Source organism: Xiphophorus maculatus, chromosome 7 (genome assembly GCF_002775205.1).
Source record: "Xiphophorus maculatus strain JP 163 A chromosome 7, X_maculatus-5.0-male, whole genome shotgun sequence".
Taxonomy (NCBI): domain Eukaryota; kingdom Metazoa; phylum Chordata; class Actinopteri; order Cyprinodontiformes; family Poeciliidae; genus Xiphophorus; species Xiphophorus maculatus.
This window is the reverse complement of record NC_036449.1, coordinates 3,049,631-3,068,433: the sequence shown is the minus strand read 5'-3', so window position 1 is coordinate 3,068,433 and position 18,803 is coordinate 3,049,631. Positions and strand designations below refer to the sequence as shown.

General features: G+C 41.8%; 1 protein-coding gene across 5 annotated transcripts; it reads right to left on the bottom strand.

Annotated features, from left to right (window-relative positions):
• Positions 1–288: 288 nt before the first annotated feature.
• Positions 289–16,755, bottom strand: sf3b1 (splicing factor 3b subunit 1). Of its 5 annotated transcripts, XM_023337284.1 has the most exons (24): positions 16,655–16,754; positions 14,973–15,148; positions 14,706–14,807; positions 14,497–14,611; positions 12,474–12,553; positions 11,754–11,939; positions 11,198–11,660; positions 10,683–10,804; positions 9,466–9,663; positions 9,281–9,382; positions 8,062–8,241; positions 7,889–7,975; positions 6,121–6,391; positions 5,377–5,522; positions 4,985–5,131; positions 4,589–4,714; positions 3,667–3,888; positions 3,371–3,553; positions 3,175–3,286; positions 2,621–2,741; positions 2,398–2,529; positions 2,035–2,307; positions 956–1,172; positions 289–840 (listed from the first exon to the last, which is right to left on the bottom strand). In XM_023337284.1, exons 1-24 carry the CDS (start codon positions 16,680–16,682, stop codon positions 682–684), a joined length of 3,948 nt encoding a protein of 1,315 aa, XP_023193052.1. In that variant the 5' UTR covers positions 16,683–16,754; the 3' UTR covers positions 289–681. The 5 variants fall into 5 exon arrangements, with proteins under 5 accessions (XP_023193052.1, XP_023193053.1, XP_023193056.1 ...); XM_023337285.1 differs by lacking the exons at positions 14,497–14,611; positions 14,706–14,807; positions 14,973–15,148; positions 16,655–16,754 and adding an exon at positions 12,906–13,303; XM_023337288.1 differs by lacking the exons at positions 289–840; positions 956–1,172; positions 2,035–2,307; ... (14 more) ...; positions 11,198–11,660; positions 11,754–11,939 and adding an exon at positions 12,906–12,960.
• Between the last annotated feature and the right edge of the window lie 2,048 nt (positions 16,756–18,803).

The following is an 18,803-nucleotide window of genomic DNA, read 5'->3' as shown; positions in this document are numbered from 1 at the left end:
AAACTATACAAATGGATGAGAGAGGGAACAATATGGCCTCAGTTCAGCCGTCTGCAAGGGAATCTGGGTCAGAGAGTCTGTGGTGCAGGAGCGAGCAGAACTGAGGGAAGGGGGAGGTGCAAGTCACAGTTGATGAATATGTGGAGGTTTTTATTTTCTTACTCTGTCACTTTATTACAAGCTCATTTGCTACTCAGGACAGTAAAGAGAAGACAAGATGCACGGCATTCTTCCTGGATGCAAATGCACACGTGTGGAAGAAAGAAAGAAACTCAACCAGAAACAGGATTTTGTACACAAACCTTTTATTTGGTTGAATAAAGCCTTGATCTAAGAACAGAAGTGATGTGAAAAATGGGGAAGGTCTGGGCGGTACAGAAGTCTATCATAACCAATTAAACAGACAAAATGATCTCGATATTTAAAATGTGCTGACGACAGCCCTGTGTTCCTAGACAATCTTCCGGCCTCAACTGCTTCTTACAGGAAACACAAGTTAAAAGTAAAAAATACATACAGACTCTACAAAGTTCCTTCTTTCACGTTTGGATTTTTCACTCAAATAGAAGAAACTTAATGTAAGCACGACGCCACTAAATAAAAACTGACCCACAGGTGACGGATCTAGAGCTGACCAGGGTTGGGAAGAGAGAGAGAAAAAAGAAAAAAAATCAAGTGTATTTACAAAACGTATTCGAGCTCATAGCGGACGTAGACGTTCTTCTCATCGTTGTAGACCTGTGGGTAATGAGCAATCAGGGCGTCCTGGGAACCAATATAGATGGAGTTGTAAATCTTCCAGTAGACGTCTCTCACCTTCCGGGCCGGATGGAACAGACCCTGCAGAGACAGACGGGGTTAAACAATGTGGTTCGTACATATCCAACGAAACATATCTATGTACCATCCTCTCTAGTCATACAGCTCTAACATCTATCCTAACTCTGGTCCCTACCTGTAAGCAGTACTGCAGCATGCGGCAGGGGCCGAGGGCCACTCTTAGCCCCTCCAGGGCACCCATAACAGCCTGGATGACGTGGGGAGACGTCTCAAAAACGTTGGGCCACACATAATTCAGTAAATGGTTAAGGGAGTCTTCACAGCCAAAACCGTAGACACCCAGGGACATGTGCTGGACGACAGCGCTGGCGGTCTGTCTGTGGACCAAATCTCTGCAGGACAACAAAGAAACGAGTTCAGAACGACACCCAAAGAACGCTCTTAAACAGTCACATGGTTTTATCCCAGTATATTATAGGCCTGGCGGGCCGTCAGGCTTTACTTACCTAAAACACATCATTACTTTGTCATACTTTCACATTTCCTGTCAACTTTAAACACTTAACTCAAAAACATGCTAGGCTGCTGGATGACTGCCCTAGCACCCCCTTAGCAAGCCTAGTAAGTTTTCTGGGTAAAACCCTGAATCATGTGTCTGGACAGGTTCTTCTCCACACACATTTCTATTTTGCCTCTTGAATGATGTAATCGGAAAGGCCAATTCAATAAATGAAAATTAAATGCTCCATTTCTTATATGTGTGGTTTCTCCTAAGCATCTGTAGGTTTCAGCAAGTCAAATTTAAAACTTTCTAAGATCCTTTTAAAGCCACACCGAAGTAAATTTAAATTAGAAATGTTAGACATTTTAAAGCTTCAAATTTAGATACATGAAATAAAGGATTTTAAGGTCAGCCCGTTTGTAGTGTATTAACATAATAATAATATTAATTTATTTATGGCAGATATTTGTAAAGCAGCCTGATGGGCAAAGTGTATTGGTAACCAAGAGAATGGAAGAAATAACATCTGTAAATACCTATTTTTTCCCTTTCTCAATTAGCCTTTTCCAACTCATCAAACCCTGGGAAACATACCTAATTCCCTAGTTTTTCTTTCTGGATGGGAATTCTGATAATAGCTGAAGTAAATTGTAGTGTATTCAAATATATCAGTAAACAATTCCAACTCATCAGGGAGTTGTTTTAGACATGGCAATAACTTGCTAGAAATCTTTCAAACTGAGGCGCATCACCTGTCCATTAATGCGTCCTCCAGTAGAGGTGTGACAGCGTAGATGTAGTCTTTTCCCATTTCTCCGATGTACTCGAACAGGAACGAGAGCGACTTCAGGACGCCGTTCTGCACGTTCAGCTCAGGCACTCTGTATTCGTTCATGAGCGCCGGCAGCACCGTGAACGGCGAACAGGTCTCCGCCACGATGGCGATGGCCACGGTTGTACACACGCGGTTCTGACGCTCCTGGACCTTCAGGTTGTTCAGCAGAGTGGCCAACACGTCATGAGGCCTGAAAGGAGAAAGGGGAAATAAAATGGGGTCAGACACAGAGTGAAGATTTCTACAGGTTAGCATACAGGAAGCAAACATCTGAACTGACCCGATGGCTTTGGCAATATAACCAAACGTGTTGACGGTAGCTCTGCGGATTGCCTTTTTGTGAGCTTTGAGTAACTCAAGCAACTCAAAGCAAATCCTCATCCACTCTCTGGCTGACACGTACTCAGCACCCCTACATGAGGAACAGAAGTTAGAATGAGAGCTGCCAGGAAACGGGCTGCACAACACTGAATCAGATTGTTGTTCATGCAGATTGCACCGACCTATCAGCAATCCGGCCCACCAGGTCGATGCAGTTCTCTTGAACCTTCTCATGCCGGTTCTTCAGGATGGGCGTCAAACGAGGAAGCAGGTCTTTGATTGGTGGAGTCATCTTGTGCATACCTATCATAAGCAAACAGCAAAATCTTTCCATATAATTCTTAAGCTTAATGAGTAATTTAAAAAAAACAAACAAAAAAAATATAAAAACAAAACAAAAGAAATGTATCATACAAACAGCATATTTTTTTTTAAAATCTAGTTTTTAATAGCTGATGTGTAAAAAACTCAAACCTTTGGAGTAAGGGTGGGCAATATGGCATAGCATTTTCTTCATACCAGTTTAGATTTTTAACAATTTCTCACTTTTTCTAAAAAAAAAAAAAAAAAAAAAAAGTAAATGAAATTAAATATTTTCAAAAACTGGCTTCTATTTAACGATTCCTTCTGTGAGCTGACCTGAATTCAAAGTCCATAGTTACAAGCTGTGAAAAGCACTATTTAAAACAGGATGGTAGTAGCAGTGTTGTTGCTAAGGAGACGCTCTCAGACATACCTATGACATTAACAATGGCCTTCAGTGCTCCCAGGATGCTGCCCAGGACCTCGGGGTACTCCTCTCCCAGGTACTCGTACAGAACCACGCCCAAGTGACCCATCAGCTTCTCCTGCAGGGACAAACAGCAGAGAGCATGAGCTGGAGCAGTCGGTCAGACCCGGCGGGCTTCGATGTGGCGTGGCGCAGCGCTCACCTCCTGACAGGTTTTCATCACCACTGCCGTGCGGGAAATGAGGTCAGCCGCCTGCTGGCGGACTTTGGCCGACTTGTTGTTCAGACGCCATAGCACCGTACCGCAGATCTGTGGCAGGTACGGCTTCACACGCTTCCCCAGGGCGTTCACCACTGTACCGAACCCATTCAGCATTACAGAATCCTGCACACAGTGGAAAAAAAAGAAAAAGAAAAAAGAAACAAAGAGGAATTCAGTTCAGTTACAGTAAAAATCCAAACGTTTTGGTCAGGTTGTGAACAGAGCTCCTTCCTCACCTCTGTAGTCTGCTCCTGGAAGGCGTACAGGATGCCGTCAATCAGCTGCTCCTCCAGCTTGTGGTCAATGTCAGCGGCTCCCAGGTTCCCCATAATCTTCTCGATGGTCTCCATCACCATCTTCCTGTACTGCTCTGCCTCGTCTTTCAGGTCGTCAACAATGCGGGAAATGATCTCGGCTGCTCCCACTTTGTTAGCCAGCTCCACAGTGGTGTCCACCAGCTGGAAACACAGAAAGGGAAAACCTTAGCCATGTGCGTCAGCTATTCAGGACATAATGAAGTTGCATGCCCCTCTGCCCCCACCGGCAAAAAAATAAATGTTGCTAGTTCATAGGGTGGAATTTTTGTCAGCCTCATTCAGCATTATTATAGGTTGTCCACATGACCGTCTCATCAATCTTTGTCTTCCCTGACAATTTCAGTGTTTTCCTGTTCTTGTAGCATTCCCAGTGAAAGAAAGGCTGCCTAGGCTCTCAGGGCTCCCTGTGAGTCATGTGACTTGCTCTGAGCCCAGACAGCTGACTGGGTGGAAAAACACCAGCCATCTTTGTAGGCTTACAAAGATGGCCATTTCTTTTCTTTAGTTTCAGTCCAAACACAGCAAAAAATAATGCAAGATGAATTATTAACAAGTGATTAAATCAAAGAGGAATCAGGAACTTTGTTCTTCCATTGATATTGACAGCCATATCATTTTTGTCACTGGTGTCAAAAATCCACTAGTATTACTGTAAATGAGACAATATGGAACACCGCTACTCAATACTGATAAAGACATCTTTAATAAACATTTTCTAACACTGAAGACATCAGTAGGAAATTGTATGTAAAAAGCGAAAAAAAAGATGCCAAAACTTAAATTTTGCAGTTACTTAAATTTCATAGCTTCAACGTTAAATGCTTCCATGCTTTTCACTGACCTGTCTGTAGTTGCGTCTGTCCAGAGCCATCCTGTGCTGCCAGAAGTGCTTGAAGAACGGGGGCAGGATCTCAGTTTTGATGTAGTTTGCTTCCACACCATCCGTGCCACAACACTGCTTCACCACCTGAGAGACAAAAACAGAAACGCTGTGGGATTTCTGTACAGTTTGCCTTTAAATCTATAATTGTAAATAAAGAGTCTTGGGTGATCAGAGTGAGTATGTAACCAACGGGTGCAGGGTGAGACCAGAAAGAGAGCAGCTGATGTTTCTGGTGAGTCTCATGCTGGTGTTAATGTAGCGGACTACTAGCCCTGCTGCAGCCACATTACGGCTGAACAGGCGAGAATGAGCCGCTTCCAGTTCGCACCAGGATGCCAGCCAGCTGCCGCTTACCTTCAGCACAATCTTCTTCATCTCCTCATCAGGAGACTGGAACTCTCTGATGAGAATCAGCATCACCTCCCTGGTGTAGTAGTTGGCGTATTCGGCGTCCATCAGGGGGATCAAGTAGCCGATAGCTTTGAGGAACGCAGCCAGACCCTGGAGACGTCAGGAGACGTTAGAAGTTAAACGTTAAATCTTATTCATAGATTTTAATTATTTCTTCTTTTTTTTTTTTTTTGTCCGCTGCTCCCAGCTGAGTAGTAACGGTCTGTCACCGGACCTCAGCCAGCAGCAGCAGCTCCCCAACGGAGACGATGTAGCAAGCAAATATTCACGCTGCAGCCACGTCCAGGCTCAGCGCTGGGTGTGGATCTTGCATTAGGAAGAGTGAAGGCGCTCACCTTTCCTCTGTGCTGCCGGATGCCCTTCCACAGCGGCTTCAGCACAGAGTCAAACGACTCGATTCCGTAGGGAGTGGCGGCCTCGGCCAGGGCAGCTATGGCCAGAGCGCTGATGGTCCTCACCTTCTGCTGCTCATCCACCAGACCTATAGCGCCACCAGGGGGACAGTTAGGGTTTATCAATTTCACACATTTAGGTGGAAACTTTCTGACTTGAAAACTTTCTATGGCAAATAATAGAAATTCCCGGGAATAAACCTGGATTTAAACAAACTGCAGGGTGACTTGCAGTTATGATTTTAAACATGGTTGGGGAAAATACATTTAGGATAATCTTGGCTAAAAACCATTTTTTAATACCTACAGCATATGGGAGGAATTGACTATTTGTGTTTTGCAAAACAAAACATATCTGAGTATGATGGTTTGTTTACATTACAATCTCTTCCCATAAATAAGTTAAAAGTCCAGTAGAGGTTTCCACGGAAAGCTTCAGAACCGATTCTGGAAATCTAAACCTTTTAAATTTAATAACTCTAGTAAGAGGTGAAAAAGCTGCCAAAAGCTGGTTGAAACTAAAACCTGGGTAGTAATCTGCAGCTACAATAATATTCTGAGAGCATTTTCCGGGCTTCAACAAATGCTGTCAAGATTAGTGAGTAGAATTCAAAACCATGTGAAACAAACTACAGCGTGTTGTGTGTGGAGACAGTTAAAGCTTCCAGAGATCAGCGCTGAACTGACCGTGTTCAATGATCTCCACCAAGCTGCGCAGGTGAGGCAGGATGGCGCAGCCCATCAGGATGGCGATCTGCTGCACGATCTTGATGCCCGTGTGTCTGGCCTGCCACGACTTCTTGCTTTTGCACACGGCTTTGAGGAAGGGGAGGAGCGAGGGAATGCCGAGGGCGGAGGCCACCACGGCGAAGGCTCGAGCGGTCGTGTTTCTGACGTACTCGTCCATGTTGTCGATATCGGGTCGCATCGTAGAGATCATCGTGGCCAACCCGGCAGCCTGACGCACACAACAGAAGGACGGGTTCCAGGTAAGACAAAAGAGATGAAGATATGGACACTTATTTTGTCGAGTCCCACTAAATAGATTAGAGCAGGAATATCCAAATAGTGGCCCAGGGGCCATTAGTGGCCCTTGGAATAATTTTATCCCCAACACAGGTGGTTAATGCAGATCTAGGCTGCATCAATAGCATTTACTAGTCAGGGTAAAATTATTGACAAGGGCTGAAAATTAATTGGATTAATCGCTATGAATCAATTATTTTTAAAAATCGTCAGCCAACGTGGTAATCAATAAATCGTTAACTGGAGTATAGACTCAAAACAGGCCATTTGCTGAAAAAAACCCTCAACATGTAAATACGCCAAAACTGCACAGAATCTATATACATTTTCTAATGAGGGTTTGAACGAATAATCATAATTAATCAATTATTGAAATAACCGTCAGCTAATTTGGTAATCTATTAGTTGTTAACTGAAGGATAGACTCAAAAAAGGTTATTGGCTGGAAAAAGAACTAAAAACAAAATAAATTCAGAGCAGTAATTAAACCAAAACAGGATATATGTATACATTTTAGGTTTAAGATAAAAACACCCTTGTTTGTAAATATGTTTCAGCCAAAATTTCTCAAATGGAATCATTTTAGCTTCACCTATTTCTAATTCACTGAATGAATGCTGTGTTATTGCAATTTAAGGAATAAAATGTTTATTTTCTTATTAAAAAATTAATTTAATTGCTTATTTTCATTTGAAATTGATTTGTTAGCTTGTAACTTTGAATGTTTCTATTATTTACATAAGATTTAAATTTCTAAATGAAAAACATGTAGACTGTGGCAATTTTTTGATCCGATTATTCGTAAGATTAAGGGATTACTAACATAATCAGATGATTTTTTACAACGGAAAAATTCAAAACTAATTGTTGATCTATTTATAAGCAAGTTTCTATAACAGCCAACTTTGCTGCACCCAAATCAGCTTTTATTTAATTGATTAAACTTGGCTAAATACAGCAACGTGCAAAATCCCTTTTACGGATAACATCCCTTTCCTACATAAAATGTTATTATTTTTTTTTCCTTAAGTGCCTTTGACTCGATTATTTTGGCTGACGTGACAAAATGTTTGGACATTAATAAAATATAATGCTGCCGTATTTACAAAATATAAATACAGTTACTGGACAAGAGAATAGGCCTTCAACATGATAACAAAAACATTTTAATAAAAAATTCAGAAATAATAATAAAAACATAACATATATATATATATATATATACATATATATATATATAGTGTCCAAGATTTGTGCCCAACGGGTGCAGGTTGAGAACAGACGAGGTGTGCACAGCAGGTCTGCTTGCTCTCATGTTGGTATCACTCTGGCGAACAACTAGCCCTGTTCTGACCACAGACCGGTCCAACAGGCGAGAATGGTTCGCAAAAACACCTTGGGGCAACAAGAAAAAACTGTTCAACATTACCTTCGCCAAGTTGGAGATGATTTCTCTGCCTTCAACTCTGGCGTAGTAGTCCTCATCGATCAGCAGCGGCTCAATCACCACCAGGATCTGGACACAAGAAGAAGAAAAGTTTGAGTCTCGACACCGGCAAACCGAGCCCACTGGAGCAAATATGAATCTAAAACTGAGCCCACCTTGTGTACGTACGGCCGGACCAGGTCGTCCAGTTTGTAGAGGATGCGGTCGATGACTTTGACCAGCAGATGGCGCTCTTGGTCTTCCAGGGTGGGGGACATGAGAAGCGGCAGAATCTGGTTGAAGAGCGGACCTGCTCCAAACTCGCGAGCTTTGTCAGTTATCTGGCGCAGAGCGGCCTGACAGGGGAAGACAGAGCTGCTCATCACCTTTCAGTTTATTTAGACCATAGTGAAATTGCTTGCAAGTTCACACTTCTACATTTGACATTACTATTGTTCTACATACACTTGCTAATATTTAACACTTTGGATGGGAGTAGCTTGCCAACAAGCACGCAGTTTTAACTACAGTGCAACTTGATTCTAACAACAGCTAAAGTTGTTTTCTTCTCACAGGTATGAGTTCACAAAGCAGCTCAGTGATATCGACTTTACATAAATAGTCAAGGGGATCATTGTGTAACTGGACAAAATTCTGCTAGTTGATAGGAAGCATCAGAGACTTTCACATGGGTAAATACAACCGAAACAAACACGAGTCTAGAGCCAGTGGGAGAAATGACTCATGGTCTTTTAGTAAAGACAAGAGAGAAATCCTACACAAATCTGACACAACTTCATTTATGCTTACATTTTGTAAAGAAAGTTTTGTTCAGTGTCTTCTTCTAAGGCACAAGTGTCAAACTCCAATCCTCAATGGCCGCTGTCCTGCAGTTTTTCGATGTGCCACAAGTACAAAACGCTGGAATGAAATGGCTTAATCACCTCCTCCTTGTGTAAATCAGTTGTCCAGAGTCTTAATGACCTAATTATTCTGTTCAGGTGGTGCAGCAGAGGCACATCTAAAGGTTGCAGGACAGCGGCCCTCCAGGACTGGAGTTTGACACCCCTGCTCTAAGGGGTTTGTGTCGTTTCCTTCAGTGGCTCTTGGTGCAGCGCCCCCACAGGTGTGTCTTTAATTTGTGAACATTTTCAGAATCGGGGGAAATGTGACAGGTTTCTTTGCCTTGATGGTTTATGTCCACTGCTCCCAGTAGAGCGCACCAGTCTAGACTGAGCTCCACCGACAGCAGCAGCTCCTCAGAAAGGATCTTCTGTAGCAAACACTTATTCACACTGTAGCCACATACAGGCTCCGTGCTGGGTGTTGATTTTGCAGCAGGAACAGAAACGTCTCCACTACACAGACTTTGCATCATGACAATCAGAAACCAACCTTTCTCATGGGAGGAGTTCCATTCTTAATCTTCAGCAGCAGCTTCATGATCTTCCTTTCCTTCTGTTCCTCGGGGCTCAGAGTTGATTCATCCACCTCCACCTAAAACAAACAGTTAATGACTTCAAAATGTCCTTGTGTACAATATTAGTTATGAATGATTAGTATACAGTGTGGGTGCTCACCAGCAGTTTGTCAAAGTACTGAATGTCATCAGGTTTGAGGAAGGGGAGGTTTCCTGAGGGCTGGTCATTCATCTGCTTGGTGGTCCGGTCCTCGGCCTGCATGTGGAAGCCCGTCATGCCTCCGATTGGGGTGGGAGTGGCCGACAGCTTACGGGCCGGGGTACGGATCGGTACGTACCCCGCTGGAGGAGGTAACACCTGCAGTCAGGAAGGACAGACTGAGTCCTGGGTCTCTCTGGGAGCAGCTCACAGCAGGGTTGGGCAATAAACCAGTAACAATATATATCGCCACAGACAAGGCATCAGCATCAATAGAAAATAAGTGCAGTAAAATGTCACTGAACTTGGATAAAGACCTGCACAGCTTTCTGGGAGATGTAGGCAGAGGGAAGGCTTTAGCCGCTAAAACTCCTCAGTCCCAGTTAACTAAGGCTGGAGGCATCAACCAGCCATGTTACCAGTTTGGTAGTAGTTTAAATATTTTAAACCAAAAACTAATCAATAATTACAAATAGACTAGTGCTGAAATTATTGTGATTAATCAGTTACTTAAATAATTGTTGATTAATTTAGTAATTAAATCATTAACTGGAGTATATGACCTCAAAAAAGCCAATCTGCTCTTCCTAGAACTCAAGTGGCTTCGTTTGAGCTACACCTGGTTCAAATTCAGTATAAATTTTTTTATCTTTAATTAACCACCTTTTGCTATCCATTTATTAATGGGTTGATCCAACATTAGTCAACAGATCAGCCTTACTATGTATTGCTTTCAAGCAGAAAGCTCTGATCTTTTCACATGTGGATTGTAGATTAATTATTTAGCAGCAGATGCTTCCTTTGCTACGAATTATCAATTGTTCACTAAAAGAATGCTGTTATTGCATTAAGGGCAATAACATTTTTACTTTCTAATTTGAAAAGGAATAATGTTTTTTGGTTATTTAAATATTTTAATGCATCTCTAATTTTGCTTAAAACTAGCTTATGTGGTTCAATGAAAAAGCAGCAAAATGTGCAAATTTATTATCCAACTGATCATCAGAATAATCGATTGCTAAAATAATTGTTAGCTTCAGCCCTGGGATCGACCGATATGAAACTCATACATCGTGATACATTTTTCAGATTTGGTCGAACCCAGTTTACAGTCTGTCTGCTGTAGAGTCAACCTCTAGTGAACGAGATGTCTAGAGACACCTAGAAGAGAAACAGACCTTGTATCCTTCTGGGAACATGGCGTCCAGCTCTTCATCGGTCAGAGGTCGGTTCCTCTCATCAATCTCCCGTTCCCACCTCCAGGCCTGGAGCTGCTCTGGGGTCATGCTCATCAGGTGTCCTGGAACAAACAACAGTTTGATTCAGAAAGAGACGACAGCAGAAGAAGTTATTCTTCACTTGCTGTGTTTCCGTTACAAAGGTGCACAAAACTGTCAATATTTTGCCAATGTCAAAAACATAATTTCACAATTATGGCGTTTCAATTAAGTAAGAAACATGACTGAAATCAAACATAGATAAGTTTGTCCATCCGATAAATCATAAAAAAAACCAAAAAAAAACAAAACACCAAAATCTTTTTATCAAAAGACAAGTTTTTTTTTTTTTTTAAAAGCTGTGCTACCATTAAGTGAACTTATTTTTGAAATGTCAAATTGAGCAATGGCATGGTGAATGGAAACACAGCTTATGTATTCTTGATGCAGAGGGAGAATGACAGGAGGATGTGTACCGGGTGTAGGTGTGGCCATGTTCATGGCTGGCGTTCCTAATGGAGTTTTTCCAGGCGTCAGAAGAGGTGTGGAAGAGCCCATCTGGCTGGCGGGCGTTTCATCCCACCGAGACTTCCTCTTGCTGGCTCCTGGGGTCGGGGTCTCCCCCACCGATTCCTCCCCTCTGTCTGTGCGCGGCGTCTCGGCCCAGCCGCTGCCGTGTCCTGGCGTCTCGCGCTCCGTCTTTGGGGTTTCGTCCCAGCGGTTCTTGCGGACGCTCCCCGTGGCGCCGCCGTGGCCGGGCGTAGCGTGGCCTGGTGTATCCCGGCCAGGCGTGGCGGCGCCGGCTGGGGTGTGGCTGGGGGTGGGGTCCCACATACGGGTGCTGGGTGTGGCCCCTGGGGTCTCACTGCCCTTCGGGCGGCCGGGAGTTTCGTCCCAGCGGCTGTTGGAAGGTGTGTGTGCAGGAGTGTGTCCAGGAGTCTGAAACAATCAGAGGGACAATCTGCAGGTTCAGAAGAGCCTTTCCCCCCCTCAAGCGGAGCAGGACGGACAGACTGAACGTGATTGGCTCACCTCAGTCCCGGCGTCTGCCTGGTCCCAGCTGGACAGTTTTTTGGGTGTGGAGTTGGACGGAGTTTGGTCAGCTGTCTGGTCCCAGCGGCGCTTTCGTTTGGCAGCAGCTTGAGAGGCAGCAGACCCATTGACAGCTTTCAGATCCCCCGACTTGGCCTTCTCTGCCAGCTGCAGACGAATTTCCCTCTGCAAACACAACAGATGATGGCCAAGGTTAACGGTAACGGGGCTGTAACTGCATTCCTGCTTCAAAACCAGACGCTTACACCTCAACCGGATGCAAACATCTATGGTGACCTCATTACAACAAAGACACTACTTTGTCTAGGGCAGTCTGACAACCAAGAGAAAATTGTGACCACAAACCAAAAATTAGGGTTTTCAAGTGCCCATCATTTGCTCTCTTCACAACTCACACACATATACTGTATATAAAACATTAAGTCCTCAGCCACCATTTCCCCATTGGCTGGATGTTTGCCCACTTTTCAGGAAAATGTCTAAATGGAAACCTACATATTACTGGGCAAAATGCTAGCTAGACACCAGTGGAAAACTTAAAAAATTGAGCTCTTAAAATAAACAAATGATGAAGATGGCATGGACATGTAGATTGAAAATGTAAAGAAGAATTTTACAGTCTTTACAGTTCAAGGTGAAGATAATAAACACAGACTGAAACCTATAAAGTAGAAAAGAAAAGCTGGTGTATAACTTTACCTCCTCTTTGGACAGGTTCTGTTCCATCATCACGTCCACATACGACCTGACCTGCAGCTTAGGGTCCGGTGTTTTGCCCCCTGCGCGAAAGAGCACCAACAGGACAAAGGAGACTTATCAGGATTCTGAAAGTACAGCCATCACAAACACAGCAAGTACAAACACAGCCAGCTAACCTTGTCTCTTTACTTATGTTTCTGCTCCGTTTAAAACAGCTGATTAACAAAAGAAAAGAAAAAAACAAAAAACTGGTACTGAATTGTGTTAAAAAAAATCTACAGCGTTTTCTTACATTGAGTCATAGCATTTTTAAAAGAACAACAAACAAGATACATGAAAAAAGCTGAGGTTGTGATGATTTCTTTAAGTGGATTAAGAAGTCTAGCCATCACTGATGCAGGGCTCCTGGGCTGTGCTCCTCAGAATACGTACACTTTCAGTGCCAAGGGTCCTTCTGCAGTCAGACTTCAACCGGCAGAAAAGAAGCCTAGAAAATTTCTCTTTACCATTAGTAACACTTTGGAAAAGGGTTTGAAGTCACACACAACAGTATACCACCTGTGTTGCAATGAGTCATGGCATTCATAGGACAATGCATCTTCTTGGGGATTACCCACCAAAAGTTACAGATAAATGATTCTGACTGTTACTTTTACTAAAAGAAACTAAAATGTTCAGGGTAAGGTTTGGCAAAGTAACAATATATTTATTTGAATGTAAGCAAAACATTACAACTATAGAGAAATATGTGGGATGCAGTGGCCACTCTGATTTCTGATTCACTCATTTTGGCCTTGACTTCCTCGTATGGAAGAGTGGATAGGTATGAAGCCAAATGTTTAAAAACAAAAAAAATCTGAACTTATATGTTGGATTTCTGAAAGGCCAAATAAAGGAGGATGAAGTTTGAAGTAGCTGCGCTGCATCTCATTCCCCCTCACAGCCTCCCAAACAAGCGGCCAGTGGACCCTGACCAAACTGACCCCATAACCTACACAGGATGAGTTGCTGCACCCTTTACAGAGTGCAGTACAGGACTGGCAAAGCAGTACTGCTGTAGGAGAGAAATTAAGGACAGTTAGTATGGGCCTGTGGCATTTTGGCACACAACTTTTCTTGGCAACATATTTCTATTTTACAGGGGAGAGCTGTAAAATAAAAATATATTCACATGACAACTTTATACAGAGAGCTCTCGCTACATGCAGGCTTTCAGAGAAACTACAACCAAACCTGAAACACTCAGGTTGTTTAAGCTCTTATCAAAAAGAAGGAAATCTGCTTCCTAAAAAATGAAATTAATGATAAACAGCTGAGGTCTGTTTTCAGTATTTCTAGGAATAAAGATGCTAACTTTTACATTGAACATTAATCCAGAGGCCCAAGATTTAAATCTACTCAAAGACTAATTAGATTTTTTTTGTTAGCTTTTTCAGGGCCTTTCACACAGAACTGCAACAATGGTTGCTATTTGCCTCTACGCTGGCCGCTCCACTCTGACTGCCGTAGATCTACATGACTGTGCCCAGTATGAAAAAAGCACAGCTCATTCAAACCCTAGCCCAAGTCTTCACATGCTCTGTATGCCAGTTTTGGGATCGTTAACCCTTCGACACACACATACATCACAATCTGCGACCCACGTTTGTTAGGCCAGACCTAACCAGCTCTCCCCCTCAACACATGGTTAGCCCTGCAAGGTTTGAGAGGCAAATCAGAAAATAAAGCGCTTCATTTGCACAACCAGAACAGTAACTCTCTCCCCAACCAAACGATGAGCCCATACTTCTACTTGGTGTAAAAATAGAAAATGATATAAATGTCGTGTGACCACAAAGGATTGACCACAGGGAAGGCACGGAGTCTGGGAAGCAAGCTAGTGCAATGTGGTCGAAGGGTTGAACAGTAAAGCTAAGCTACTGATGTTCAAGAAGGGGGAAATTCACTAATGTGAGCAGCGGGGAGGAGAATAAAAAGACAGGGTGTGTTTGATGTGATGGAAAGAAAAATGACAAAAATTTACCGTCAGCAAAAGGGTCGAGACGCTCGGGCGAGATGATCATCTGTCTGCGGCGGGCTTTGTACTCGTCCTCCCGATCGGCGATCTTCTGCGGCCGATGTTCTGCGAATGGGTCGTACTGCAGCACAAAAAAGAGGTGAAATTGTTTTTCCTTTTCCTGCTCAAACAATTGTTCTGAAATAAATGCAAAAAAGGGACAGATGTGGACATACCTGCTCATCCGACTGAGGGATGGAGTTGAGTATTGCCACCGGCGCGTGGTAGCCAGGTTTCTTCTGCCCCAGTAGGCTAGTGGACGTGTCGTCTTCATCGTCCTGGGGAAGGAAGGACAAGCAGGAGTCTAGTCAAATCTCGCCAAACTGGCAAGATCCTCCTAGCTCGCAAACAGAACACACACACATATATATATATGGGGAGCAGTCAAGCTCCCTGGGACAAGACTTGAATCGCCAAGCAACAGAACTTCACTTAATACTTACGTCCTCCTGCTCATTGGCTGCGATTGAAGTGACATATCCAGCAAAGCGGCTGTCGCTGCCGCCGTAGATCTCCTGGTCATAGAAGCCAGTGGAGACCAGACCCACACCCTGCTCGCCATTCTCCTCCTGCAGGGTGGCCTTCATCCCCTGGATCTCCAGGATCTGGGCCTCAATATCTACATGCCAGACAAAAAAAGGGACAAATTTATTTGTTTTTAAGTCATAGGACATCCCAACACGCAGTCAAGGTCAACTATAGTAGGGCTGTTTTAGTAAAAGAACAGGGACATGCCCAAAAACATGCTTAGCAATTTACACATTTAAATCAATGTGTGTTTTGCCTGAAGTACCAAGACCAATGCAAAAATAGAAGAAAAAGCTGTTATGTTTTATTAGTTTTAAATACATTCTTTGATTACTCTTTGAACAGGCTGAAAAATGCCAAACAACTTTAAAAAATATTAATTTTTTTTCAATAGACAATGTTCATCAAGTCAATCAAGGGAACCTTTAGTGTTAAACTGTTGTAAAATTTCTTTGTTGTTCTTAATTCTGTAGCAATTTTCATCATTTTCACAGAGGATCTGCCTTGGTAGCATAATCCACGTTCACAACGTCCCCTGGCATACTCTTCTTTACATTGGTATAATTTTTTTTAAATTCCCCCCCCACAACATCTTTATATTCAACATTAAATGTCCAATACATTTACCATCCCTTATACACAGCTATGCAAATCATCTTTGTTTGCTCAACCTGAGCCACAGATCTAATATACTAATTTCTGACTTTCAATTAGACTCAATCTTTGGAGTAAACAATGAGTGAAAATATTCTCTAAAGAAAACAAAACTCTTAACAGTCTATTCAACTACCGTATTTTTTAAAAACATGTTTCGTCAAAATATGTTGATGGAAACAAAACGAAATGACACTGTAACTTTTTATATTGCATGTCATTAGTAATTAGTCTTTGAAGATAAAGCGCGTGCTTTGTGACAGGTGAAAAGGAAACAACGGACATGCGCAACTTTTAAACTGGGATAATTAATATTAATAATAACAAAAGTAAAAGCGAGTAACTCTGTTGGGCTCTGGTAAAAAAATATAAATCTTTCCTAATGGTCGGGTTCGACAAAGACGAATCAGTTAAATTGATTATTTTAGTTTTGCCTTTATTTAAGAAAGAGCATCAGCGTCAGTTGAAAGTAGGTACACCCGAACTGCGTGTCTGTCTGGGCTTCTAGTGTTTTGTTACATGGGGGTCATGCTAAAAGCTTTGGCCTCATTATGACAAATAATGGCTATAAATTGTAAAGCTGAAAAAACAACAAAATAACCGCATATGAGGTAGCATAGCTACTATGTATAGTTAAATTTAGCGTATAAAGCAATCTAAAAAAAAAACAACAACCTTTCGTTACGTGTACAAGATATAAGCGCCAGAAGGTTGCTCAGTTTAAGCTAGCTAGCTAGCTAGCACTAGCAACCAGCGCCATTATATAAACCCGTCCGCGTTGCGTCGTAACAGGCCTGCTCCTTATCCTCTTTTAAACGTCAAACTAGAAATTATAACGCGTAAAAAATATCGGAATTACTGCTGGTTTTGCATTCATTTCCAAAACTCACTGAAAAGCATCGCGTAGATATTGGATATATATAATATTTCAGTAGAAACTTACCTTCGTGTGTTTTGGCGATCTTCGCCATTTTGGTGTTGGTGGCTCAAGACTGAAACCGGAAATGCGCTGTTTTTGACTTCCGTCTCCTTCCTGTGGGGAGCAGTAGACTCATGTCTACGGGTAGCAGGCTGTAAAGATAGAACGCCCCTAATTTAAAGCTCCAGACTACATGGTTGGAGGCGTAAAGAAGGTTGTTATCATTTCGAAATGTTCTCTTATCACGCTCATATTTGCAGATGAAATACCACAGAACTACAGAAATGTTATAATTAGGAGTCAACACAAAGCAACAAAGAGGAATCTTAACTGAATTTGCACTCTAAGAACTTTTTCACATTTATTTAAACAGCAGTAAATTAGTTTCCTTCTATGTTTCCTTCTGCTGATACAAAAATGCTGTGTAATATCAAACATAATTGAAATAATTGAAAATAAATGTGACTTTCTGCTGACCTCCACAACTTCGTAATTTGACGCCTTGAAATATGTAGGTCTGTCTCTTTAAGAAGCTCCTGCTCTTCGCGACATCGTCACTACAATGCCTTCCATTATGCATTTTACCATCATTCTTAAGAGTGTTGGACTAAGAAGTATTTTGTATGATTAGCCCATGAGACTCGCAATTCCAGCTCTGTTTGCTAACTGCTTGACCAGTTGTTGCTAGTCTAGAGGAGCTAATTGGAGGAGTTCAGGGAGGGGTGCTCTGTGAGTCAGACTGGCAAGTCTTTAGGTGTCTAGGCTGCCACAAATGACTGACACAGAGATCCATAGATTTCTCAATTGCATGAAGCAATCAAAGAAATACTCCAGGTATGTTTTTGATGAGAGAACAATTCTATTGCATGATTATGGCTCAAAAAAGTCAATTATACATTGTATCCTTCCTTTTAAGTATATTTAGAGTGGGTAAAGAATAAAAACAATGTCTGCTTGCACACTAAAATTCTTTTTTTTCAACACATTGTTTTTCTGATTAAATAAGACATATAAATTAATGGTGTTTTACCTATTTTTCTATGTTTCTATTAGAAACATAATTTTTGTATGAATGCTGACATGGGATAGGTTTGATATTAAAAATGCAATATTATAAGTCCCATCTGTTCCATTCCAGGTGTTGTCCTAATCACTTTTGGAAAAACATTGCAGTACCAAATCATATGCAGAAAGGCTTGTTGTTTTTTTCTGTTATGTGTTTGTTAAAGCCAGAGAATAAGCAGAACATCCTCTGCAATGAAATCACATTTCAATTGTTTGGATCAAAGAACACAAATGAATATCATCACCTTCCTAAAAATAATGGCCTATGTGATATTTTTGGCCCAAATTGATTTTGGCCAAAAAATGACTTATGGCAAAAAAAAAAAAGGCTTAGGCCATTATTTTAGGATTAAAATTTATATTAAACATAATTTTGTCATTTAATGTAAAAGTCTATTCAAATTTTATATACTACGTGTTATAAATCAAACTTTTTTGTTTCAAACAGTCATGTACTCCTGTTGCTCTAAACACACTTTGTTTAACTGGACCGAAGGTAAAAATGGCTCTCAGAGTTGTTGAGGTTGCTGACCCCTGGTCTCGTGTGCCATAGAACAAACAGGATTTTATTGAAGATTTGAGAAGCAAAGTTCATGCTGGACTCCCGCAGGGTTTGAAGTTGTTTGATTGAGGTTTTGTTCAAGTAGAAATACACTGCTGATTAACACACAGTCAACAAAACAAGCAAATTTATGTCTGACATGAGTTCATCACACAAACAGCAAACTCTCTCATTAGTTTGACCTTTAATATCTGAGCTAGGATTTCATAATGCAAACAGTGCCTTGCAGATGCATTCATACAACTTGAACTTTTTCACATTTTGTCTCTTTACAGCTACAGACTTTAGTATATTTTATTGGGATTTACTATCAGAAAGTAGTGCAGAATTGGAGTATATTGTCTTGGCACTGATTATCAACCGGATTTAGGTCTAGACTATGACTGGGTGATTTTTACATGAATATGCTTTGATCTAAAAACCACTCCATTGTAGCTCTGTGTGTATGTTTAGGTTCATGGCGTTCTAAAAGTAGAACCTCTGCCTCATTCTTAATTATTTTTGGAGCATTTCATAAGTTTTCTTCCAGGATTGTCCTGCATTTAG